Source organism: Myotis yumanensis, unplaced genomic scaffold (assembly GCF_028538775.1).
Source record: "Myotis yumanensis isolate MYYU_CA2020_CCGP unplaced genomic scaffold, mMyoYum1.0.hap1 SCAF_10, whole genome shotgun sequence".
Lineage (NCBI taxonomy): Eukaryota > Metazoa > Chordata > Mammalia > Chiroptera > Vespertilionidae > Myotis > Myotis yumanensis.
In genome coordinates this window covers 6,093,974-6,118,223 of record NW_027223761.1, presented here as the reverse complement: position 1 = coordinate 6,118,223, position 24,250 = coordinate 6,093,974, and the positions used below count along the sequence as shown (strand labels likewise).

The 24,250-nt window shown below is 50.8% G+C and overlaps 3 protein-coding genes across 4 annotated transcripts; 2 read left to right on the top strand and 1 right to left on the bottom strand.

Moving 5' to 3' along the window:
- Window positions 1-370: 370 nt before the first annotated feature.
- On the bottom strand, window positions 371-12,859 carry CCS (copper chaperone for superoxide dismutase). 2 transcript variants are annotated; one of them, XM_070427591.1, is made up of 10 exons: window positions 12,738-12,859; window positions 12,040-12,121; window positions 11,641-11,713; window positions 8,887-9,024; window positions 8,494-8,671; window positions 7,646-7,706; window positions 3,358-3,435; window positions 3,175-3,278; window positions 2,881-3,067; window positions 371-616 (listed from the first exon to the last, which is right to left on the bottom strand). In XM_070427591.1, exons 2-9 carry the CDS (start codon window positions 12,076-12,078, stop codon window positions 2,905-2,907), a joined length of 834 nt encoding a protein of 277 aa, XP_070283692.1. In that variant the 5' UTR covers window positions 12,079-12,121; window positions 12,738-12,859; the 3' UTR covers window positions 371-616; window positions 2,881-2,904. The 2 variants fall into 2 exon arrangements, with proteins under 2 accessions (XP_070283692.1, XP_070283690.1); XM_070427589.1 differs by lacking the exon at window positions 371-616 and having other exon boundaries at window positions 2,745-3,067; window positions 12,738-12,856.
- On the top strand, window positions 12,338-15,224 carry CCDC87 (coiled-coil domain containing 87). The gene has a single exon (XM_070427588.1). It carries the CDS (start codon window positions 12,348-12,350, stop codon window positions 14,883-14,885), a length of 2,538 nt encoding a protein of 845 aa, XP_070283689.1. The 5' UTR covers window positions 12,338-12,347; the 3' UTR covers window positions 14,886-15,224.
- Window positions 15,225-19,201: 3,977 nt separating this feature from the next.
- CTSF (cathepsin F) lies at window positions 19,202-24,116 on the top strand. The gene is given in 14 exon segments (XM_070427586.1): window positions 19,202-19,481; window positions 19,680-19,778; window positions 20,033-20,146; window positions 20,149-20,268; window positions 20,397-20,472; window positions 21,049-21,162; window positions 21,284-21,429; window positions 21,518-21,614; window positions 21,694-21,774; window positions 22,600-22,719; window positions 22,800-22,864; window positions 22,963-23,053; window positions 23,447-23,505; window positions 23,591-24,116. Coding segments are annotated over 14 exon segments (1,470 nt in total). The 5' UTR covers window positions 19,202-19,268; the 3' UTR covers window positions 23,666-24,116.
- The last annotated feature ends 134 nt before the right edge of the window (window positions 24,117-24,250 follow it).

Genomic DNA, 24,250 nt, shown 5'->3' with positions numbered 1-24,250 from the left:
GTTTCTATCTCTCTCTCCCTATCCCTTCCTCTCTGAAATCAATAAAAATATACTTTAAAAAATAAATAAATAAAGCAATTGCTAATACCAGTAGTCTTTTCAGTGCACTGATACCACTAATGTATATCATAAACATGATGACAGCATTCTTTCCTGCTCAAATTGACAGGGGTATTATTAGACGATCAGACCCAGGGAATTCAGAGCACTTTTCTGTTTGCGGGGGGTATGGGGATCGAACCTGCAACCCAGGTACATGCCCTTGACTGGCAATCAAACCCAAGACCATTCCAATGCTCTAACCACTGAGAACCCTGGCCAGAGAGCACAGTTTTTCTTTTTTTTAAAATTCATTTTATTTTTTTCTTTATTTTTAAACATATATACATTTTCTTTTTACCGACCCATACAGTTTCTGATTCAGTAAGTCTGGAGTGAAAGCCCCAGAATTTGCATTCCAAACATTTCCAGGTGACACGCAGGCTGCTGATCCAGGGACCACAAGGGTGCCCTCTCGAGAGCACTAGTAGTGGAAACAGCCAACAGGAATCCTTGAGAAGGGGCTCTGCCATTGCTCTGAAGAGGACTCCAATCAGGCCCCTCTGCCAGAATTCAGCTGCAGACAACAGAAGGTTCTTTCAGGGTTCACAGCTCTACAAACCCACAACGTGGAATCCCAGGCAGAACTGAGAGCAGAACGCCAGAAAGGGTGAGCTCAGGGTCCCTGAGACATGAAGACAACGAGGCGGGGGCCACTGAGAAAGCAGCTGTGGCAGAGAGGTGATCAATGGCAGCTGAGAGAACAGGCGGCAAAAGGAATTGTCTGGTTTCCCTAAATTGCAGAGCAAAACAGCTTAGTTTATACACCATTTGTGGCAGTTCCTGGCTAAACAATTTTTATTTGAATGGCTATGAGTGTTTTTTTTCTAGCAAACTTCTGTTTATGACCAATGAATCTTGCTTTCCATACTTGACAATGAGAACTAATATAGTGGGTGAGAGCATAGACTTGGAGCCAGACCACCTGGGTCATGTTACTGTGTGTCTTAGGGCAAGTTCCACCACCACCTCTGTGCTTCAGTTTCCTCATCTGTAACATGGGATAATAACAGTACCTATTTTGTAGTATTGCATGGAAAGTGCTTAAAACAGAGGCTGGCACTTAATAATCACAATATAGGTACGGTATTAGCAAATATGATTACAACTTCCTTTTTAAGAAAGTTTAAAAATGAATCAATGTAAAGAGAAGTATTTGGTGAAGGATAGTACAGGTGGTTTGTGGACATGGCAGAAGTTGAGAGGTAACACAAAAATGTCTGAATTTGGTAAAGATTTTCAAACTGTGCTCTCCAGAGCCCCAGGATAGTCCACCTCTGCTTTACAGATGCATGGACAGTGTTCTGTGATTAAAAACAAAGTTTGTAAACTATACAGCTAAGAGTTTAGAAGAAAGAAAAGCTAATGGGGATGGTGATTCTTAAGGGTCGAAACACAGTAGAGCAGCGGTTCTCAACCTGTGGGTTGCGACCCCTTTGGCGGTCGAATGCCCTTTCACAGGGGTCGCCTAAGACCATCCTGCATATCAGATATTTACATTACGATTCATAACAGTGGCAACATTACAGTTATGAAGTAGCAACGAAAATAATTTTATGGTTGGGTCACAACATGAAGAACTGTATTTAAAGGGCCAGAAGGTTGAGAACCACTGCAGCAGAGGATGGTGAGCAGTTTAGCCATAAAAGGGTTAAATCCAGCCTTACTTCCAGCAGGAAGGTGAGTGGAGGTCAGGGGTTGGCTGTGGGCAGAGTCCAAGAGGAGTTCATGCAATGAGGCGGACATGGAAAGACAGCCTGGGCCCCAGGATGAAAAGAATTTGGTTCCCCAAGAAACAAGGGGGGCTGGAAAGCAACCAGAGAGGTTAGGCAAGAAAGAGCAGGGTCCAAGGGCTGGGGCTAGCGGCACAGCCAGCAGCCTTCAGGGAGAACCAGGCAGGGCCTGGGAATGGGAGCAGAGCCAGGCACATCTCGGCCCAGGCCTAGGCCAGCTAAATGCGAAACCACCCATCTGGTTCCTTGCAGGCAGCGTCAAGGGCAAGGTCTGTACTCTGGCAGCCCACGTGTCCTAAGAGCAGTTTTGTCAGGGATGAGCAAGCCTGACGCAGTCTAGTGCGGGTAGGGGTGGGCAGCAAAGCAGATAGATGAGTGGGGAGGACCAGAATCCCTGGCCCCACACACACACCCTTGGATATCGGCCATCTCTGTGAGACGGGAGCTGGACTAGGGCTGCCTCCAGGACCCTGTTTGGTTTCAGAATCACAGCCACTGCTCCTTTAACTTACCAGGTGCCAGGCCCTGTGCTAAGCACTTATTAGATTAATTTAGAATCTTCCTCTTGTGAGTAAAGAAATTGATTCAAGACAGATTACTTTTTTAAAGGGGGGACGCATTGGGAGGATGTAGGAGTATCCCTTGACCCCCAGGTCCGGAGGTGGCTGTCCCCACTGGGTTCCACGGGCCACAGTGAGGGGAGGGAGACAAGGCACAAACAGCAATATGACTGTGTGGTCCTTCACTGTGATCCTGAGGAGGATGGGGCCCTCAGGAGGTGTGTGGATTTAAATCCAGTTTTGTTTGGCTCCAAAGCCCAAGAGCTGGCTCTCGAAGGGGAGGGCAGGGGCAGAGGGACTGTGTTCACCACGCCCATGGGACCTGGGGACACGGATAAAACAGAGTTCCATATGAATAGAAAAACTTTACTTTGCCAAGGGAGCGTCACAGCAATCCCTGCACACCCCATACCCTTGTTCTTGGACTAGGCAAGCAGGGCTCCCCCATCCCCTGGAGGAGGATGGCATCAGCTGAGAGGATGGTGGACCTGAGACTGAGGCGGAGGCCTTGCTCAGAGGTGGGCGGGGGGCTGGGATGGCTGCGACGGTTCCTTTCGTCCCTTGCCAGCAATGGGCCGGCCTCGCTCCTCCCAGATGGTGAGGCCGTCGCAGGTGCAGATCTGCTTGGGGTTCTGGAAAAGGCCAGCGGAGCGTGCAATGATGCCACAAGCCAACCTGCAGGAGAATGTGTGGTCAAGAGTGGGCACTTGTCTGGGCCGCTTGTGGGGTCTGCATGCACGGCTGGCAGAGCACAGCCTCCTGCCGGGGGCGGCATTACCCACCTCTCTCCTGAGTTCCCCGTGATCTTGGATAAGGGATGGCCGCCCCGGCCCAGGTCGTCTTCTCCCTCATCAATGACCAGGCTTCGGCCAATCACATCCCATACCTTTGAGGGGAGACAACAAATGGCCTCAGACAGTGTAGCCACCTGTGAGGAAAGGTCCCCACTTTCTTTTCCAGCTTACCTTCAGCTGCTCATCCTCTATCCTGAAGATGGCTTGGCCATTAGCATCAGCGTGGACGTTCCCCAGGTCTCCTCGGTGCTGCAACGAGACCCAGGGGGAAAGAGCACGTGGAGCACAGCTGCTAGGTTCTGGCTTCCCAGTCTCTGACTCCCCAAAAGTACCAGAGTCCCCCTGTGGGTACAGTCGGGTAGGATAAAGAGATGGCCCAGGACACAAGGAAGCCAACTGCATGCTCCCTCCCTGGAACCGAAATCCTGGGCAGGATGAGAGCACCCTGAAAATAGCCAGTGACCCCTTCCTGGGGAGCCATGACCACTGGACCAGGCTGTTTCTCCTATGAGGCCGTTGCCAGCCTTGCCTCCTGGCCTCAGAAGCTAACCCAGTTCCTACTTCTTTCCAAGCCCAGTTCTCCAGCCTCCTGATGACTCTGAGCCCTTGACAATCAATCTGCAGTTCCTCTGGGCTTAAGCTGGCCACGCTTGGCTTCTTGACCCTTAGAGGCAGCCAGCATCCTTTCCCTGATGGCCAGCCTCCGAGAACAGAGAGAAGAAACACAGGGGCCAAGGCCTGTCCAGGCTCTCCCCAGAAGATGACTCTGCCCTGGGAGGTAACAAAAATGTAACACATCCACTGAGCATCTCCTAGATCAGGCACCCTCTGTCAGGCATGGGGGGTGCGCGTGCAGTCACCACCCTCAAGGGTTCGCAGCTCAGTGGGAGCCAGATGTGGGACAGAGGAGTGATTATGACAACAGGGTTAGTACAACAGTGTATATTCTAGTGACAAGACCTACTGGTGAGTCACAGAGACTCACATCTGTGCAAATAAACTGTCCCCAACCTGACACTTGGGCAGAAGCAAGTACCTATGGCTGTGTGGGACGCAAAGCATGTCACTGTATGACGGATTTGACAAGCAGCAAGAAGAGCCACTTCTCTTTATCTTGTTTCCCAGAGAGACATCTGCTGCTTACATCTGGCTCTTTTGTTGCGTCCTGTGTTGGGGCTTTTATGGTAGAAAGATAAGGAGGGAGAGGCAATGACACAGAGCCTTGGGGAGCGTTTTCAGGACTTGGCGGAGGGAGCAGTAGCAGGAGTGCAGCTCAGAGGTGCACCCCAGTGGAGGGTCAGGAGAGGCAGCCTTTACAATCACTCCCAGACACAGTGGGTGGAACTGGGCCAGGTGGCCTCAAACAGTCACACCAAGCAGCCCAGCAGGGCCTGTACCCTCAGGCACTGGGGAGCCAAGGGCTTCAGGCTGGGGCAGGACATGGTGACCCCATGCTCTGGAGCAATCCCTCCAGTACAGAAGCACTAAGTGTATGAAGAGAAAGGAGAGAAGGGGAGGAAGCTGAGACCACTTAGGAGACATGAAACAGGACAACCAGGCGTGAATGTAAGTTCCCACATTGAACTCTTTTCCATCTGGCCAAAACCAGATGTTGAAATCCAAAAGGAACCTGCCAGTCGTCATGGTCACCTTGGCCATGCAGCTTTCGCTCAAGTCCTCCTCTGTCTACATCAAGGGCTTGGGCACAGCAGAGCAACTGGCTCCAGCTCCTTCTGATTCCTGGCCCTGAGAGGGGCCCGGACCAGGGCCTGAGTCACGGGGTGGCCTCTTGCTCTTCAAAAACCTTCACTTCAAGAGAGACTCGGGGCTGTCAGTTCCCAGATGCTTCTAGCAGTTTCATGTCTCGAGGGCTCTGCCTGTGGTGTTTCCTCTGCTGAGCCTGCCATTCCCACTCCTGCTTGTCAAACCTGCCTGATTCCTGCTCAGCCTCGTTCAAGGCTCAGTGAGGAAGACAGCCTGTAAGGTGCACCTCCCCTGTATTCACACCCTGCGTGCTCCCCTGAGGGTGGGCTGCGCCTGGTGTCACTTTCAAGATTAGGTTACTTTTTTTTTTCTTTCAGTTTCACTTTTTCCTTTGTTTAAACAAATGTGCGCCGCGATGGTTCAACAAGTAAGGCAAATGACATGAATATGAAAGCTGCAGTTTGTAATATACCACATCTAGAACCCAGAGATGGCGAATTAGACTAAAGCGGTAGTCATTCTAATTAAACAATCAGGATGGCCGTAGCCGGTTTGGCTCAGTGGATAGAGCGTCAGCCTGCGGACTGAGGGGTCCCGGGTTCGATTCCGGTCAAGGGCATGTGCCTTGGTTGCGGGCACATCCCCAGTGGGGGGTGTGCGGGAGGCAGCTGATCGATGTTTCTCTCTCATCGATGTTTCTAACTCTGTCCCTCTCCCTTCCTCTCTGTAAAAAATCAATAAAATATATAAAAAAAAAAAAAAAATCAGGATGACTTGGCTTGCAGCATGGAAACTGTCGACATAGGTTTCTTTTCTCTTAATGATCAGAGGTCCCACATTATCTCCAGTCTTTTCATTGTGCTTTGTGTGAGCTCCATCGCAGAATGGGAACTTTTTAGACCTCCAACAACAGGTGACAAAAAGAAGTATGGTTTCAGTTTCGGATGCCCCTCTCACTCCCTTCCTCCAGGGAAACCAGCTGCTGTGCTGTGAACTGCCCTGGGGCGAGGCCCGCGTGGCAAACATGTCTGGCCAGCAGCCATGGAGGCCGCCAGGCCTGCCAACAGCCACCTGAGCCGGTGGAAGGGACCCTCCCACCTTGAGCATGGAGATGGCTGCAGCCCCGGCCAGCATCCTGGCTGCAGCCTGAGAGACCCTAAACTGCACCTAGAGGACATGAGATGATAAATGCTTGTGGTTTTAAACCCCTCAGTTTGGAGTAATTTAATTCACAGCGATATAGAACTGATACACGAAACACAAGCATGCCCCAGGGCAACGGACATGACAGAAAGGCTTCTCAAACTCTGGGGGTGGGGGTACAGGGGCGAGTGAGTAAAAACTTTTTACCATGAGAAATGTGACAGCTGTCAAAAGTGGAAAAAAAAATCAGTTACATGAATTATAAACACACACCATGTTTTCATTTGTGTTGTGGCAGAAGGTCCTGGGGGTGGGGGGTGAAGAGGAGTCCTCAGCTCCCAGGACCAGGACCCAGGGCTTGCCTGGTACTGAAACCCGCATGGGGGGAACGCACAACGCAGGAAGTGAAGTGGGTGGCATTAGGCGTGTGAGGACAGGGCATTAGGAAACATTAAATCACTTGTTTGACATCCAGGACAGTTTCCATTTGGTGTTCACAGGCCTTTTACACCTCTCTAACATTTGCTAATCACTGGAACAAAGATAAAGGGACCCCAGGCCCTGGCAGGACACAGAACTCGGTTTAAGCCTGAACTGATTTATTTCTACAACGATCCTCCTATTAAGGCTGGAAGTACTGGTTTTCATTCTCTGTGGCAATTATCAAGTGTCTCGTTAAAAAATCAATCTACCTTCATTATGTCTTGCTTTGATTCAAAATAATGGTGAAGGGCCAGGGTGTAGATGAAACAGGACTGGCCATGAGGTGGTGACTGCTGAAGCTGGGAAAAGGGACCTGCCGGTTCAGGACAGCAGTTTCTCTACTTTATTTATTTATTTTATTTATTTTTTAAATATATTTTATTGATTTTTTACAGAGAGGAAGGGAGAGAAATAGAGAGTTAGAAACATTGATGAGAGAGAACCATCGATCAGCTGCCTTCTCACACCCCCTACTGGGGATGTGCCTGCCCTTGACGGGAATCGAACCTGGGGCCCTTCAGTCCACAGGCCGACACTCTATCCACCAAGCCAAACCTGCTAGGGCGAGTTTCTCTACTTTAGAATATGTTTGAAACTCTGTGACAGACTACAGCACTAAAAATAACCAAATTTACCTATAGAAAAACAATGAGTTAAATCAAAACATTGAGTAACTAACGGAACAAGCAGTACTCAAATAGGGCAAACATCATTAAGGCAACACGTGACTCACTATCGATGAGAAAAACACTTCTCTGGTGAAAAATTAAACTCTGGGACCAGGAGTCGGAGCACTGGGGAATGGCCTGTCCAGTTTAGGTAAAACCTTCCACTTCTACACCGTCACTTCCCCAGGAAGCTTTCCCACTGCCCATGCCCCTAGGGCTGCACCAGGGGCTTGCTCTGGGCTCCCAGGGGCCTCCAGCAGGATTCTCACTGTGCTGCAACCAGAGCACTCAGTGGTTGCCCCTCCATTGACAGAAAGTGTCACAAATGCTCCTCACTGGAACGAGGTGAAGGGAAAAGACCCCAAAAAGGCATCTCACTCAAAGGCCCCGAGGGCTGCTTGCCTGTCTCTGGACACCTTGGGCTCTGTCTCAGCCTAAGCCTCACAGAGCTGGACACTTACCCGGTCAGAGTCCCGAGGGCCCCCATGAGATGTTCCATCAGGGTTAAAGTGGTCCCCACAGCTGAGAAGAAAAGGTAGCAGGTAGGCAGTGAAACAGCAGCTCACAGGCCAGATGATCCATCCTCTTACTTTAACTACATTTGTTTCTGTCTTTCCTTCATTCATTCATGCATTCATTCAATAAACAGGCTCACTCTATGCCAAGCTTTGAGTTGAGGGTCCTAAGAAGAATCAAACATTGGTCCTGCCCTCAATAAGCTTCTAAGGGAGACACAAATGAGTAAACAACTAATAGGATGACAAACATCATGACACAGGGAGTCACTGTGTCCAGGAGTCACCTTCCATCTTAGAGACAGTAAGGTAGCTATGAGCAGGACCATCAAGGTCAGGTTTTGGTTCAAAACCCCACTCTACTATTTACATGCTCTGGGGCCTTTGACAAATCATTTAACCTCGCCGAAGCCGGTTTGGCTCAGTGGATAGAGCGTGGGCCTGCGGACTGAAGGGTCCCAGGTTCGGTTCCGGTCAAGGGCATGTGCCTGGGTTGCGGGCACATCCCCAGTGGGGGATGTGCAGGAGGCAGCTGATCGATGTTTCTAACTCTCTGTCTCTCTCCCTTCCTCTCTGTAGAAAATCAATAAAATAAAAAATAAAAAAAATCATTTAACCTCTTTGATCCTCAGTTTCCTTATCTGTAGAATGGGCCTGTGTGTATATGCTTCACAGAGCACTTATGAGGACCAAGTATGAAAGTGTGTGTAAAGGGCTGAATATAGTCCCCTGCACATAGTGAGTATACAACTGGGGGGATGAGGATGCCGCAAGGGAGGTTACAGACAACTTACCTGTTGCAGTTCCTTGTGAGGTCCCCGAACTGATGGACATGGAGTCCGTGTGGCCCAGGCTCCAGGCCATCAATGGTTCCCTCAATGAGGCAGAGCTCAGGGGTCAGCTGTAGGAAGCGCACCACCCCCTGCACAGGGCCAGGGCCCCCTAGAATGGCCACTGCTGCCCCCAGATTCTCTGCAAGGTATTAGACACCTGGGTTGGTTTGCCACCTCACCCAGACCCACCTCTTCATCAGCTGGGCAAGGGCCTGGAGAGAGCCCCACAGAACTTTCACACCTTCTCCAAAGTCTCTCCAACCCAAAGCCACAAAATCCTATGGTTAGATTTATACCAGTCCCTGGCCACCTCCCTCCCAGAAAGGCAAGGCCAAGACCACAGTAGTTACTCACGCAATAGGCCCGTGCCCATGCCCTTGAGTACCGCCTGCCGCCCCGTTCCTTCTAAGAGGGCCTGCACCTCCTGGCTGGGCAGGGTGGTCTGCACCAGGACCATCTGGTTCTCCAACTGCACCTCTACACTCTGGACACCTGGGAGGAAAGGAGGGGCAGAGGGCAGCAGAGGGCTGGCACCCCTGCGCTGGGAACAGGGAGGAGAGAAGCAGAGGGTGACTCCCATCCCCATCTTCACCAACCTCCCATGGCTGGAGGCAGGCCCGGAAGTTGCCTTCTAGCTGTGTAAGGCCCTTAACCTCTCTAAGGCTGTTTCTTTATAAAGAAAGTGAGGATAATGTCACCAATCCCAGGACTGTTGTGAGTCCTTATTACATGCCGGGCGTTATCTATAACTTTTGAAACATACATAATTTTTAAAAATATATTTTATTGATTTTTTTTACAGAGAGGAAGGGAGAGGGATAGAGAGTTAGAAACATCGATGAGAGAGAAACATCAATCAGCTGCCTCCTGCACATCCCCAACTGGGGATGTGCCCACAATCAAGGTACATGCCCTTGACTGGAATCGAACCGGGGACCCTTCAGTCTGCAGGCCGATGCTATCCACTGAGTCAAACCGGCCAGGACCATATAAAATTTTTTTTAAATGTTTTTTATAAAACTAGGCTATCAGAGCAACATTATTCATAATAGCCAAAGGTGAAAACAATCCAAATGCCCATCCACTGATGAATGGATAAAAAATGTGGTATTTCTATACAGTGGAATCCTGTTCAGCCATATAAAGGAACGAAGCACTATGCACCACAACATGGATGAACCTTGGAAACACTGTTATGAGAAAGCCAGTCATAAAAGGCCACATATTAGATGATACCATTCTGGAGGAAATGTCCAGAATAGGTAAATCTATAAGGACAGGAGGGAGATTAGGGGGTAGTAGCATAGGAAGGTGGTGGTAAAGGATTCAGTTTCTTCATGAGGTGATGAAATATAATTGATAGTGGTGATGGCTGCACAACTCTGTGAGTATACTAAAAACTGCTGGACTGTATACTGTAAATGGTGATTTTGTGATATGTGAAGTACATTTCAGTAAGGCTCATACATACATAAGAAAGGGTTCTAGCACCATCATCATGAGAGCTAACATGGACTGAGCATGCACTGTGGGCTTTTTCGTACTTCACCTGTAGTAACTCCTTCCACACTCAAGTAACCCTGTGAGCTGATTACTATTATCCTCGTGTTACAGATGAGGAAACTGAGGCACCAAGAAATTAAGAAATTTGCTCACAGTCACATTGTAGTAAACTGTGGAACTGGAATGCATCCCAGGCAGCCTAGCTCCAGAGCCCGAGCACTTCACCTGGACACTGCTCACCTGATAAGCAGCCGCCAGCCTCCAGCTGGGTTGGGACCCCCTCCTCTGCCCTCCTGTGGCAGCTGCCACTTCCCCTCGTAACTCACGCTGCACTGACTTCAGTCCTCTGTGAGGGCAGGAGCTCTGTGTGTTCCACGACGGTCAGGTTCAAGAGTCAGTATGTCTCAATTGCCCCCCAAGTCCCCAAAGTCACCCCTGTGAGAGTACCAGCCTGTGGGATAACTCTGACACATGCTGAGTTTTGCAGAGCATCAAGCCAACTCAAAAAAGGAAGAAAGGGGCTTCCCTTTCATTCAGATATTCAGGGCTCCCAAGCCTTTTCAGAGAACCCTTGAATCCTCTAAATGTTGCTCTCACCTGTAGGGCTTACAATCATGCTCTTGTTTTTTTGTGTATTTTTTTTAAAGGGCCATGCAAATCTTCCCTGTATTATTCCAATTTTAGTATGCGTGCTGCCAAAGCGAAGACAATCATTCTGCTCTGACCTCAGTAAGTGTGTTTGCTGCACTGTAGGGTAAAGCCCAGGGGAGCCATGGGCAGGCCAGAAGACAGGTTAAATGAGGCATTTCATGCCATGCTCAGCTAGCGCCCTGTGAACTGAATGCTACTGACCACTGGCCTTCCCTTTATCTTTGGTTTCCCTCCTCTGTATTCTTTCAACATGGAGGAGGCCAGGGTCAGGCAAAGTTCTGATCCTCATCCTCAGGGAGCTCACAGCCTGTGGGAGAACTCAGACTATGCCTGGGTTAACCATCAGGCAGAGAAGGGAATAACAGCTATGGTACAGACAAGGTGCCTGCTCAAAGGAGGCAGAACAGAAATGTAACCGGGAGGAGGCAGCACGTGAGAGACGGGAATACTGGGGCTGTGGCTCCAAAAGGTCTCATCGGCTGCTTCTGCAGAGCCCCTGCAGCATCCTGGACACTGCCAGGGAACAGGCAGCATCTGTAAGAGATCAGGCAGACACAGACACCTCCTCCCCTGCAAAAACAAGGCAATTCTGGGATCATTTGAGGCCTTGTTCCCCGGCACATGTCATTAGTTGGGCTCAAATAAACTCAGAAAATTTTCTCTAAAAAAGGAACAGGGCAATTCTGTGAAAAGGAAACCCTACAAATAACCAAACTGTCCCTCACTTTTACACACATCAGGATGGTGATACTGTCCTCCTCTGGCCGGTGAGGGAGGAAACGAGGCTAGAAGTTCACACAACTGACTTGAGGTCACAAAGCTTGGCAGGCAGCCTGTCCAAACCCAAAGCTGACGCTTGGCGCCTTCCCTTGCCTCAAGAAAGTAGGGTCTAAGAGATTTGCCTGCCTCTCCCAGAGGTCTCTGGACGGTTCGCAAAAAATGTATGTCTCTTACCTGCCACCCCTTGCAGGGACCTGCGCACTGCGTCCACACAGCTCTGACAGGACATCTGCACGGCGAACTCCAACTGCAAGGACGGCAGGGACCGGCCGATGAGAGCTGAGAACCCCTCTTGTGTGACCCTGTTTCACTACCTCCCCTACAACCACCCCAGAGGTCTGGGGAAACGCCTGAGCCCTCCTCAAGCGCCTTCATTATCACTCAAGATCAATTCAGGACCACCACCCTCCAACATTAAAGCCAAGGACTCTCCTCCTATCGCACTTTGCAGCCGGGTCCGCAGGTCCCGCTCCTAGTGCCCGCTTCTTCCTTCCCCTTCTCGCGGTAACGATCATCCCTAGGGGTCGTGGCTCTCTGTCCCGCGAGGCTCCCACAAGAGGCGTCGACCCTCACCGTGCAGGCGGTCTCCCGGTCCCCCGAGTCCGACGCCATCTCGGACCCAGTCACTGGCAGGAGGACCTGAACAGCTCGAGTCCTACAGCGGAAATCCAAGCAGCATCACGAGGAGGCGGAGCCTCGGAAGCCAGGCTTTGCCCCGCCTCCTGGCGCGTGCGCACGCAAGGCCCTCCCATTCCCAATGTTCAAGGCGTGGGGGGGGAGGGGCACTGGCCGCGCAAGCGCACTCTGGCTATGAGGGCCCTGGTTGCCTTAGTAACCGTTTGGACGCCTCTACCTCGACAGCTTACGGCGCCAGCGCTAAAATGGAGCCCTTTAAACCTGAACCTGAGCTCCAGCGGTTTTATCACCAGTTGCTGCACCCGCTGTCGATCTTCCCCAGCAGGAAGACGTACGCAGAGCCTCCGAAGCGCCTCCCGCAGGAGGTTCCAATGCTACCGTCCCTACCCGTCTCACGGCTGACCGTGGCATCACTGTGCCACCAGGTGTCCAAGCGGCTGGCCCGGTGCGAGCTGGAGGAGCAGATGCCTCCCGCGGGCCCTCCCCGTTTCCGAAAGGTCATCCTGGACGAGTTGAAGTGCAGCTGGCGGGAGCCTCCCCCCGAACCTAGTCTGAGCCACTTAGACAACCAGAGGCTTCGGAAGCGGGTGCTGGTTTACGTGCTGCTCAGCTGCGAGCAGCTCTTCTTACACTACCTGCGCCTGCTGAAGACAATGCCGACTTCCACGCAAGTCTTCACTGAATCCGCCACGCTCACCCGGTTGGCCGCCAACCTCGCCAGGGATTGCACAATCTTCCTCACCAGCCCCGAGGTCTACCGTGGCCTGCTCGCCGACTTCCGCTTCCTGCTGAGAGTACCGCAGGCCCAGGGCAGCATATTCCAGCTGCGCCCCTTCGGACCCCCTGCGGCTTCCAAGCCTCCTAGGCCTCACGGCGCCAGTTCTGCCAAAATACCACACTGCAACCTCAACCTGAGCTATCTCATCCAACTCAGCCGCTCGCGAGAGCTTCTCGGTGAGCCCAGACCCGATCCTGTGAAGGAATTAAAGTCCATCCCTCAGCTAAAAAAAAAGACTCTACGCTGGCTGCCTGCCATGCAAAAGAAGGGAGAAAGCTTCACTTCCTCACAGATTGAGTCATTGCCCCGGTATTCGGTGGCTATCACCAGCAGGTCTCCGCGCACCTCCTATTTGCCTCTCTACGCCCAGCTTCATAGGGGCCGGTCCATGCCCTCTCTGCGAGAGGGCTGGAAGCTAGCAGATGAATTGGGCCTTCCTCCCCTCCTCCCTCGCCCCTTGACCCCACTGGTCCTGTTTGCAGAGAGCAAACCAGAGCTGGTAGAGGATATGGTGGCCGAGGACCTGAAGCAGATAATGAAAAACATGAAATTGGAGCGGACTCGCTACGCATCACTGGACTCAGGTGTGTCCCCGCTCCTGGGGGCCCTGACCCACCACCCAGCCACAGCACATCGCATAGAAGAGCTGCAGAGAATGTTGAATGAGGAAGAAGAAACCTCTGGGCAGTGGGGCCCCCAGTTCCCCAAACCCCCTCCACTTCATCCACAGCCAGTGACAGTTACTTTGAAGCTGAGAAATCAGATCGTGGTCCAGGCAGCTGGTGTACAGGTCTCTAAGAGAAAGTTTTTGGATTCCTTCCACGTTGAAGAGACCGGAGCCCTGTACAACCACCTAGTAGGTGAACTGGATTCCAAACAGATCGAGGAAATGGATATTGATTGCTTCATTGGTAATAGCATCAGGGAAGTCTATAAGCAGTTGATGAGCCGTGTCTCTATTGACCACTTCTCTTTTGACCAGGGACCCTTGATTGAGCCAGCAGCCAGTAAAGACTGGTCAATGTTCCTATCCTCAGCCTTTCTGCATCAAGATAAACGGCATCGTGTCATCAACCCCAAGCTGGTTGGTCTTTGTCCCAAGAGAGTAATCACTTTCCAGTCCTCTCTTTCATTGTTCCAAGTAAGCAAAGGTTGGAAGAGACGGCCGAAGAAGACCTCAGGCATGAACTGGTTGAAAAACATCTCGCGTTTGGGTGACTATTTCAAATACCTCACCAACCAGGAGACAGATTTCCTCCATGTCATCTTCCAAATGTATGAAGAGGATGTTCCTGTGGAGATCGTGCCCCCTGTCAGAGAGTCCCTAAAGTTTCAGCACCCACCTCCATTGCTAGAGGATGAAGAGCCAGATTTTGTGCCAGGAGAATGGGATTGGAACACGGTGCTGGGGCACAGCCTAGAAACTAGGAGGGCCAGCCTCCTGGGAGAACCCCACAAAATCCTGAGTCTGCAGAAGCGTCTGCAGCAGTTGTGGTCCATTCTTGAGGTTCCTGACAAGGACCGGATGGACATGGCTATCAAGTACAGCTCCAACGCCCGCCTGAGGCAGCTGCCTTTATTGCTGAGTGCCTGGGAGCAGACCGTGCAGCCCATTCAGCTGCGGGAGATATTGCTGGGGAAACTGGAGTGGTTTGAGCGACACGCCTCTGACCCCAACCGTTTCTTCCAAAAGACTGGCATGGATCTGACTCGTTTATTGGAGGAGAATCAAATCCGAAACCGCCTACACAGGAAGCTCAATCTAATGGAGGCTCCGTTGGTTTCGCTCCTAGAGGAGGTTGAGGTCATCTTTGGTGAGCCAGTGACGTTCAAGGGGCGGCGCTACCTGGACAAGATGAAGCTTGACAAAGTGGAGATGCTTTATTGGCTGCAGCAGAGGCGGCGGATGCACCAACTGGTTGGGACCCAGAAAGCCATGTTCCAGAGGCTCAGCATGAAGCCTTTAATAGCCCCTAGAAATACTCCTAGTCCAAGTGACCGCTAATCCCTCCCTCAACCCCCAACACCCAGCAGCTCATCCAGACCTCTTGACTGCTTGGGAAGAAGAAATATTTGGGAGTGCAGGGTTTAAGAACATTGTGCTTCCAACTACCAAGGGACTGAGATGGACACTTTATTTTGACAGTGAAATTCTCATAAAAGAATCCCCAAGGCCAGTATCCCCATTTATGTCAAGCTAAGCACTATACAGCCAAAATCTCATGTATCAAAAGAACTGAGTCCATCACTTGGAGTTCATTGTAATGGAAAACCATCACCTTCAGAATACCTGGGCATTTCTATCATGCTACATTAAATGGGCTGACAGGGCCCCCAATCAAAAGGCTCTGTTGCCTAATGGTTAGAGCTAGGACTCTGGAGTTAGTAGATGTGGGTTTAAATTCTGGTTGCGTACCTTGGGCAAATTACTTAGCTGCTCTGCACCTGGACCACCATATGTCAGGGGAAGGGTTGAGTCCAGATTGTCACTTCTTCCAGTTTTAGCATAAACTTTTTTATTAAAATTTTATCAGTTCATACAAGCATACGGTACAAAGTATACAAGGGTATGTACTGAAAAGTAAGTCTCCTTTCCATCCTTACCTCTAGTAACTCAGTTCCCCACCCTGGGGGTTACAACTGTTACCAGTTTCTTGTGTATCTTTTCATTCCCTTATTCAGAAAATAATTATTGAGTACCTACTAGCTATTTTATGCTTGGTTTTAACACTGAACAAAACAAAGATCCTGACCCTTTGTAGTTTACATTCTACTGGAGGGAAATAGCCAATAAGCCATAAACGTAGCTTTAAGCCATAAACCTAAACACATTGAATAATAAAATGTTAGCAGGTGATAAGTACTGTGGAAAAAAAAAAAAGAGTAGGCTAAGAGGGAAAAAAAGGGTGAGGGTGTAGCTTTAATTAGGGTAGTCAGTATAAGTCTCAGTGTGAAGGGAAGATTTGAGCTAAGGGTTGAAGGAGGGGAAGAAGTGAACCCCATTTAGGACAACTTACCTGACGGCCATTGCAAAACTCTAAGGCAGGCAGGTAAGTGGGGTGTCTCAGAAAGCAAGGTGGCCAGTGTAGGTGGAGCAGAGCTGGGGGAGAGATGAGTCAGAGGGGTCATGACAGGGTGCCAAAGGGCAAGTTAGGTCATGTAAGGCCTTATAGGCCATTGTATAGCCTATGCAAATATGAGCATATGTGTGTATATTATCTATACATATATTTATAACTAGCATTCTGTACCTCTGCTTTTTAAACTATTTTTATTGATTTTTTTTTAAAGAGAGAGAGATTGGTTTGTTGTTTCACTTATTTATGCATTCATTGGCTGATTCTTGTATGTGCCCTGACTAGGGATTGAACCTTCAATTTTGGTGTATCAGGTCGATGCTCTAACCAACTGAGCTACTCGGCCAGGGCTGTACCTCTGTTTTGCTCCTTTCTTTTTTCATGTAACATGCCTCAAGCTCATTCCATATCAATATACATTAAGCTGCCTTATTCTTTTTGATAGCTATATAGTATTCCACTATGTGTATTTTTATTTATTTATTATTGGACATTTACAAACAAAAAAGACAATGCTCTAAAAATCCTCATTCATCTATTTAGGATTGCAACTATTTCTATACTTTAAATTCCTGAAAGTGTAATTATGTCTAAGCATAAGCTTTTATAATTTTGATAGATATTACTGATTACCCTCCACAACTTGCATTATCACCAATATTGTATAACTATACTTCTTTCCCCACTCTCAACAATAGAATGTTATCAAATGTTTAAATCTTTACCATCAGTAGGTGAAAAATGGCATCTTATTTGAGTTGTGTTCTTATTTCTTTTATGAGTGAAGTTGCATATTTCATACATTTAAAGCTATTTTTATTTCCTTTTCGATATAATGCCCATGCCTTCTACCTACTTTTTCAATTGATTTTGACCATTTTGTTTTTTTATTTTTCAGCATTCTTTATATATTCTGGAAATTTAGCTAACGTGTTAATAGTTACCTTGTGCAGAACACTTTCCCTCCATGATTTCTTAGACTCCTCATGGCCACCTATGAAATATATATTTTAATCGCCATCTTGCAGCTGATGAAATGAAGGCTTGGCTAGGTAAAGTAACTTACCCAGAGTCATAAAGGTAGTTTGTTGGAGAGCCAGAATCCAAGCCCAGGTCTGTGTGAGCCAGAAGCCTACATGTGTCTGATTCTGTGAGGTAGGGTGGTAAGAGCTCTTAGACACAGCCTGCCTCACCTGCTGGCATAGGTAATGTAAAGCCTCAGATCTCCACCACTCACCATTTGCTGGCACATAAACGTCCACTTTGTATAAAAACAGCATTTCTCAACTTTTCCACCCAAGTTTCCTTTTGAATGGAGGAACATAAACAAGCATCTTGGTCAGGTATGAGGGATTGGGGCGTGGAGGAAGTAGAGGGAAGCAGTGCTGACCCGAAAGGCATGAGATGAATTTCTTTAAAGTCTTTCACTTTTGAAAGTTATGCAGAATTTACACCCTACTTCATAATATTTTCATATTTGTTTTAATATAAAAATGATGCTCGAAATTATTTATATTTGAGTTAAACTGCCCCTTGTGAAGACATGCTATATTTAGCATTTCTATTTTGGCTTTTCCCCTGGAATACTGCTGCATTTTCCTGAAGTTACACATGACCCAGGTGAGAAACGCTACGGCAGGGTCAGCAGACTTTCTGTGGAGGATCAAATAGTAAAATATTTTGGCTTTGTGAGCGACATGGTCTCTGTCACAAGGCTCATTTTTGCTTTTGTCCTGTGAAAGCAATTATAGATAATAGCTGAACTAAATGGACAGGGCTGTGTTCCAATAAAACTGTCTTTCCAAAATAGGCAGTCTGCCAGACCTGGCCCTCAGGTTGTAGTTTACTAACCAAAGTGCAACAGCATCAGGCCCTTTAAAACGTGTATCCTCAGAGTCACACCTGCCAGGACTAGACTAGGTGAACTTTAACATCAGTTTCCCTCACTCTCCAATTATAAGGTAACCCTCCACCCACTCTGTGATTTCTCTAACTCCCTTAGATGCTCTCTTCCCTTTTTCTTCTCCCTCAGCTTGGCATGTCATGCAGGAATATTTCTTTTTCTCATCTGTCTCTCCACTAGACTGTGAGCTCCAGTAGACAGACAGCGCTAGCCTAATGTAACTGCTCATGCCTCTGTTACCCAACTCAGGTGGTTCGCTGCTTGGGGTGCTCTATTCAAGAAGGATACGTGGTTGTTGCAAGGTAGTTTTATTTACTCGCAGCAAGTAAAGAAGAGGGGATTCATACCCAAAGCTCGATCTCCCAGAAGCTTACCATTGCTTACATACACTATTTGTTCAATTACTCATTGATTTCAGTTGGCTACCCTTAATGTCAAGCTCATCCTATTTACAGCTGGCCTGCAAAATACTGTGCCACAGTTTAATATTTAGCAAGAATAGTATTTAGTAAGAATGGCCCAGGCGTTGAGACCCTTGTCCTACATCTCCTCTTGCTAGGCCCTGAGGAGTGCCGAACGGTTGCATGGTTTTGTTTGACCCTCACAATAGCCTGAGGAACTAACTGCCAATCCAGGGAATATTAGCTGCCATTTTGCTGATGAGAGGCCTCAAAGAAGAATCGAACTGTGAATCCAGGCTCTGAGGCCAACTCCCTGGGTTCAAGTCCTGCTCCATCACTTATCCGATCTTTGGTAAACTGTTTAATCTCTCTGAGCCTCTAGTTCAGTGGTTCTCAACCTTCCTAATGCCGCGACCCTTTAATACAGTTCCTCATGTTGTGGTGACCCCCAATTTCATTGTTACAAATTGAACATAATTTAAGCATAGTGATTAATCACAAAAACAATATGTAATTATATATGCGTTTTCCGATGGTCTTAGGCGACCCTTGTGAAAGGGTCGTTCGACCCCCTAAAGGGTCGCGACCCACAGGTTGAGAACTGCTGCTCTAGTTCCTTTATTATTAAATCGGGATTACATCTACTTCGCAGGATTGCTACAACGATTATATGTTAACATGTAATAAAAATGCAATAAATGTTAGTTATTTTTATTCTTAGGCTAGCTCCGGAGACCTAAGAGGGTTATTCCCAGGCTGGGGCTCCTGCAGACGGGGATTGTGCCAGGACCCGCTCATCCCCGCTGGGCTGGACCCCACCCACCTGCGCAGTCAGCGCGCCCCACGTGCCTCGCGTAAACAAATGAGTGCGCAGGCGCCCCAAACGGACGTCCATTGGCCGGCGCCCAGGAGCGGGGCGGGGCTTCAGGCCCCAAGGTCTCGGACTGCTTCGGCGGGTCTGTTGGTCGGAGCTGCCTGTGGGCTCCGCCGCCGGCTTCGCCCTCGCGATGGCGTCCTGGCTGCCGCTGCTGTGGTTGCTGGGGCTGCTCCCGGCCGCTACCCCCGCCCCGTCCCCCCGAGACGCCGGCGCGCAGGCCTGGGAGCCCGCGTCCCCGGAGCTGCTGCGGCGGCCCGCCCGCTTCGCCCTGGACACATACAACCGCGGCCTGGCTGCCGGGGCGCGGGCCGTGCTGGGGACCGTGAGCGGTCGCGTCCGCCAAGTGAGGACGCGGCTGGGGCGGGGACGCGGGGCCCTAGTCCGAGAGATAGGAACTTTGGCCTAAACTTAGGGTGGGGGCACTGGACGGCTGGGCGCCTTTGATTGGGATGGGGGAGGAGGGCTGTGGGACCCCAGAAGACGGGGCTGCGGTGGGAGTGGCTGTGCCCGCCTCACCCGCCCCACCCATCCCTCCAACCAGGCCGGCCGAGGGTTGCTGTACTCTCTGAAGGTGACGCTGGAGGAGCTGCCCTGCACGGACCCCATGGTGTGCCAGCTCCCTGTGTCTAAGAAAACCCTGGTGAGTGATGGGGCTCCCCCGTTTCCCTGTGCCGGGCTGTCTGGCAGCAGTTGGGGAGGTGGGTCAAGCCAAAGGGAAGGGATCTGAGGCAACAGCTACTCAGGTCACTTCCCTGGACGCGGGCCAGAGACCATGCTTTAAAAGGTAAGATGTCTCTACCGTGGGGGTGATTGCCTTGGGGGTGATCCTCATCTGGGAAGCCTCCAGCGCCATCTAGCCGAGGGCCCCCAGACTGCTTTCTCCTCTCCCCCTAGCTCTGCAGCTTTGAAGTCTCCTATGAGCTAGGAAAACATGCGTTGCTGAAGCAGGACTGTGGCCCAGTGGATACCAAGATGAAAGGTGCTGGGATCGCCCAAGGATGCGGGGATAGCCTGGATCAGACTTCATTCAGGGTTTATCCGTGATTTCTTTGTTCCAATCCTATCCAGATGACAAAAATGAGACTTCCAGTCCACTCTTCCCACTGTCGGACAGGGACCCTCTACCCCAGGTGAGGAGTCCTCCTCTCTCTGGGGAGCTGGCTGCTGCCTTATATCCCCTCTCTTCCTCTCACCCTGGCCTGGGGCTCCCTGGTCAATCTGAGAAGGACTCCTTGTAAAGACCCCTCTGCCTTTCCAGGACTTTTATGTGAGAATGGCTTCGCTCTTCAAGTACTTTATCACCACCTATAACCGGACATACAAGACGGAGGAGGGTGAGGACCCAGCCTGGAGTGTATGAGTCCCAAACAGATCAGGCCTCCCCCCACTTTGGCACCTTGGTGTTGGGAGGGGAAAGACGAGAGAGGTAGTGCATCCTTTCAAGGACTCCTAAATCCCCAAGTTCTTGCCCAATTTCCCAGGATTGGGCGGCTACCTCAGGGATCTGACTCTTTCTCCCATCGGATCTTCCTGGTCAGAAACCATGGGCCTCCATCATTCTGGGTCGAGTAGGATGGAGCAAAGGACAGATTTTCTCTGCTGGAGGCCCCTGGCGTGGTGGCCTTTTCCTATGACCTCCTGTCTGGGGGTGCTCTTTGGAGCCCATTCTGGTTCTGCCTTCACACCTGAGAAGTCATCATCCCAGTTTGGCCCCAAAAGTTTGTCACACCTCCCAATCTTATCACTTGCAGGTCTGCCCCCCACCCTTACCTGCTCCAGGGTTTGGTCCTTCCTGAGCTTACAGAGCCCACCCACTCCCCAGGGAAACCTCTGCCAGTTAGCCCCAGGCACCCCTCCTTTATGATCTGCCTGGAGTCCCAGCCCCTCCTCTCCTGCTCCTTGGTCCTCAGAAGCCCAGTGGCGCATGTCCATCTTTATCAATAACATGATAAAAGCACAGAAGATCCAGGCCCTGGACCGTGGCACAGCTCAGTATGGAGTCACCAAGTTCAGTGATCTCACAGGTAGGCTGGTGGCCAGAGCCATCATGGAGCCTAGAAGAGACAGGACCTGTTTCTAAGGCCCTGATCAGGGCTGTTTTAGAAAACTCTCCCACCCCAATCCGCTGCCCACCTCTGCCCACAGAGGAGGAGTTCCGCACCATCTACCTGAATCCCCTCCTAAAAGAGGAGCTTGGCAAGAAGATGCGCCTAGTCAAGTTCGTTGGCGACCCTGCCCCACCTGAGTGGGACTGGAGGAAAAATGGGGCTGTCACCAAAGTCAAGAACCAGGTTGGACCCCTCAGAAGTGAGGGTGGGACATGAGGATTGCCCTGGGGTTGGGAAGAGACCCAGCCCTGACTCTGCCCATCTCTTGTAGGGCATGTGTGGTTCTTGCTGGGCCTTCTCAGTTACAGGCAACGTGGAGGGCCAATGGTTCCTGAAACGGGGGGACCTGCTCTCCCTCTCTGAGCAGGGTGAGCATCCCGCTGTACCCCCCTGTGCCCAGCCCAGCTCCTCCCAAGGGCTCCTTGGGACTGGCTGTATGTCTCCTAGAGCTCGTGGACTGTGACACAGTGGACAAGGCCTGCATGGGTGGCTTGCCCTCCAACGCCTATTCGGCCATAAAGACTTTGGGTATGCATTAATGGGGTCAGGAGGGACAGTGGGAGCCACTTCTCCCTCCACCTGAAGTCACATTTTGTGAGGGGGAGAGACATAAGCATGGGAGTCACGTGAACTGGGTTTAAGCCTTCGTGCTGACCCTGAAGTCCTTGGGCAAGTCAGCTCTCTCAGAGCCTCAGTTGCCTCATCTGTGAAATGGGGCTCATGCCCACCTCATTGGATTGCCTTGAGTATCAAGTGAGGAAATATATGTGAAGTCCCTGGCACATAACAGGGTCTTGATATTTTTGTTGCTTGGAGGTCTGTATTTCTAGCCACTGCTAAACCAGGTGGTAACTCACCTCACTCTTGAGGGGAGGTGTTGAATTAAATTGGCAATTCAGTCAAGCAGTGGGCTGCAGAGAAAAGGATAAAGGGCTGAGGGACTGAAGTGGCCACATAGAAACTGGTCTGGAAGCCTGGTGGGATCGGGGCCAGTGGGGACCCACACATGCCCTACAAGAGATGGGCAGAGTCAGGGCTGAGTCCTGTCAGAGCAGGACAAGCAAGCCGAGGTCAAGTGCCCTAGGAAGGCAGGGACAAGCGAGGAGTCAGCAGTTGGGGGTGAGTTCCATCTCTGCCACATTTCTCACTGGTTACTCCCTCAACCCCGTTGAGTTGACACTCTAGATTGAGGCTTTTCCGCAGAGGGGAAGGCCCGTGTTCTGGGGTGGATGAGGAATGTGAAGCCTTGTGGATAAGGGGTTTAGCATAGCCTCTGGCTAGGAGAAGACTGAGTGTATGCTAAACAGAGTCCACCTTTTCTCTACTTCCCCATCGACTCCCCACCATTGCCAGGAGGGCTGGAGACAGAGGATGACTACAGCTACAGTGGCCACTTGCAGACCTGCAGCTTCTCTGCCCAGAAGGTCAAGGTTTACATCAATGATTCAGTAGAGCTAAGCCACAATGAGCAAGGTGAGTGAGGGATGGGATGGGGACAGGCCACGTGCGGCTGGGGCCCGGGGGCCCCTGATACTGCCCCTCTCCTGTCTCAGAGCTGGCGGCCTGGCTGGCCAAGAACGGCCCCATCTCCATTGCCATCAACGCCTTTGGCATGCAGGTAAGGCCCTAGCCCCCCTGCCCCTGCTCCATTTCTTGTTGACTCCTCCCCTACCTCTCCTTGGAGTTGGCCTCCTATTGCTTATTCTCCCTCCTCAGTTCTACCGCCATGGAATCTCCCACCCTCTGCGGCCTCTCTGCAGCCGTTGGTTCATTGACCATGCTGTACTGCTCGTGGGCTATGGCAACCGTGAGTTCTGCTGACCCCTCTCTGCCCACCCACCCCAGGTCACAGGCAGAGGTTGAACCACAGCATCTCAGGACCTCTAGGGGGAAATCTGGGGAAAGCCTAGGAACCCTTTCCCCCCAGCTGTGGGCCAGGTGGGATCATCCATCCCCTCTGTGGATGGGAAGGCGGAGGCAGTACGGAGGTTAAACTGTACGGACAGCTAACCTGCATGAGGGGAGTAGGTAGGTACCCTTCCTAAACCCTAGAGCCCCAGGTCTACAGGAGGGTGGTAGGTGGGCCTGTCTCTTTTCTGCTCTTTTCCTAGTACCTGTCACACAGTAGGCCCACAGCAGATATCTGAAGAGTGCAGAGTGCTTGGGGCCCTGACTCCCTGCACTCCCCACTACTTTCCAGGCTCCGATGTTCCCTTCTGGGCCATCAAGAACAGCTGGGGCACTGACTGGGGTGAGGAGGTGAGTCTTGCCTGCTCAGCCCCTGGCCCTCCAGCCCCCACCCTGTCCTAGTGCCCTCACCAACCCCCCTTCCTCTCTCTTCCAGGGCTACTACTACTTGCACCGTGGGTCTGGGGCCTGTGGTGTGAATGTCATGGCCAGCTCAGCAGTAGTGAACTGAGGAGCGGCAGCTCAGGACCTGGCCTGCATTTCCAGGTCCCTCCCCAGGAGGCACAGCTGGCTCAGGGATGGGTGCCGGGTACCTCAGGGTGAGCAAAGGGCACTGGGTGAGGGGTACAGCCCCTATCCCCTCCACCCAACCCCCACTCTGAAGTTCCCCAGCTGCACCTTTGTTAAGTTGTGGTAGCCAGGAGGGTCTTGGGGTGAAGGATGATGTCTTGGCAGCTGAAGCTGGGCCAAAAACCCTGGGCTTAGGCAAGGAACAGGTGGGAAACAGATATTCTGGTCTTAAATTCATCTTGTCCTCAGTAGCTCTGAGTTCCTGACCTGGCTTTTCTCTGATGTTATAAATTCTGGTTCCCTGGAGTTGGGGACAGTATCCCCTTTCATGTCCAGACAAACTGTTGTAACCACCCTTTTCTAACAGCAATAAAGAGGTGTCCTCAGCTTCACTGTGGTGTGAATGCTCAGTCCCTGAGGTCAAGGAGGGGCGGTGGGGACCCCTGGAGGGTTAAGGTCAGGCATTTAGTCCTGCCCAGGAGCCTAGGGCCCAGCTTCTGCTTCAGGAACCAAAAGGAGACGGAGT

Bases quoted from the DNA above. Each gene is read 5' to 3' on its own strand.
- CCS (XM_070427591.1), bottom strand. From the start codon at position 12,078: ATGGCGTCGGACTCGGGGGACCGGGAGACCGCCTGCACG. The intron at 11,714-12,039 runs GTGAGGGTCGAC...CCGTCCTTGCAG, and splicing joins ACCGGGAGACCGCCTGCACG to TTGGAGTTCGCCGTGCAGAT. The intron at 3,068-3,174 runs GTGGGTAATGCC...ATTCTCCTGCAG, and splicing joins ACGGGGAACTCAGGAGAGAG to GTTGGCTTGTGGCATCATTG.
- CCDC87 (XM_070427588.1), top strand. From the start codon at position 12,348: ATGGAGCCCTTTAAACCTGAACCTGAGCTCCAGCGGTTTTATCACCAG.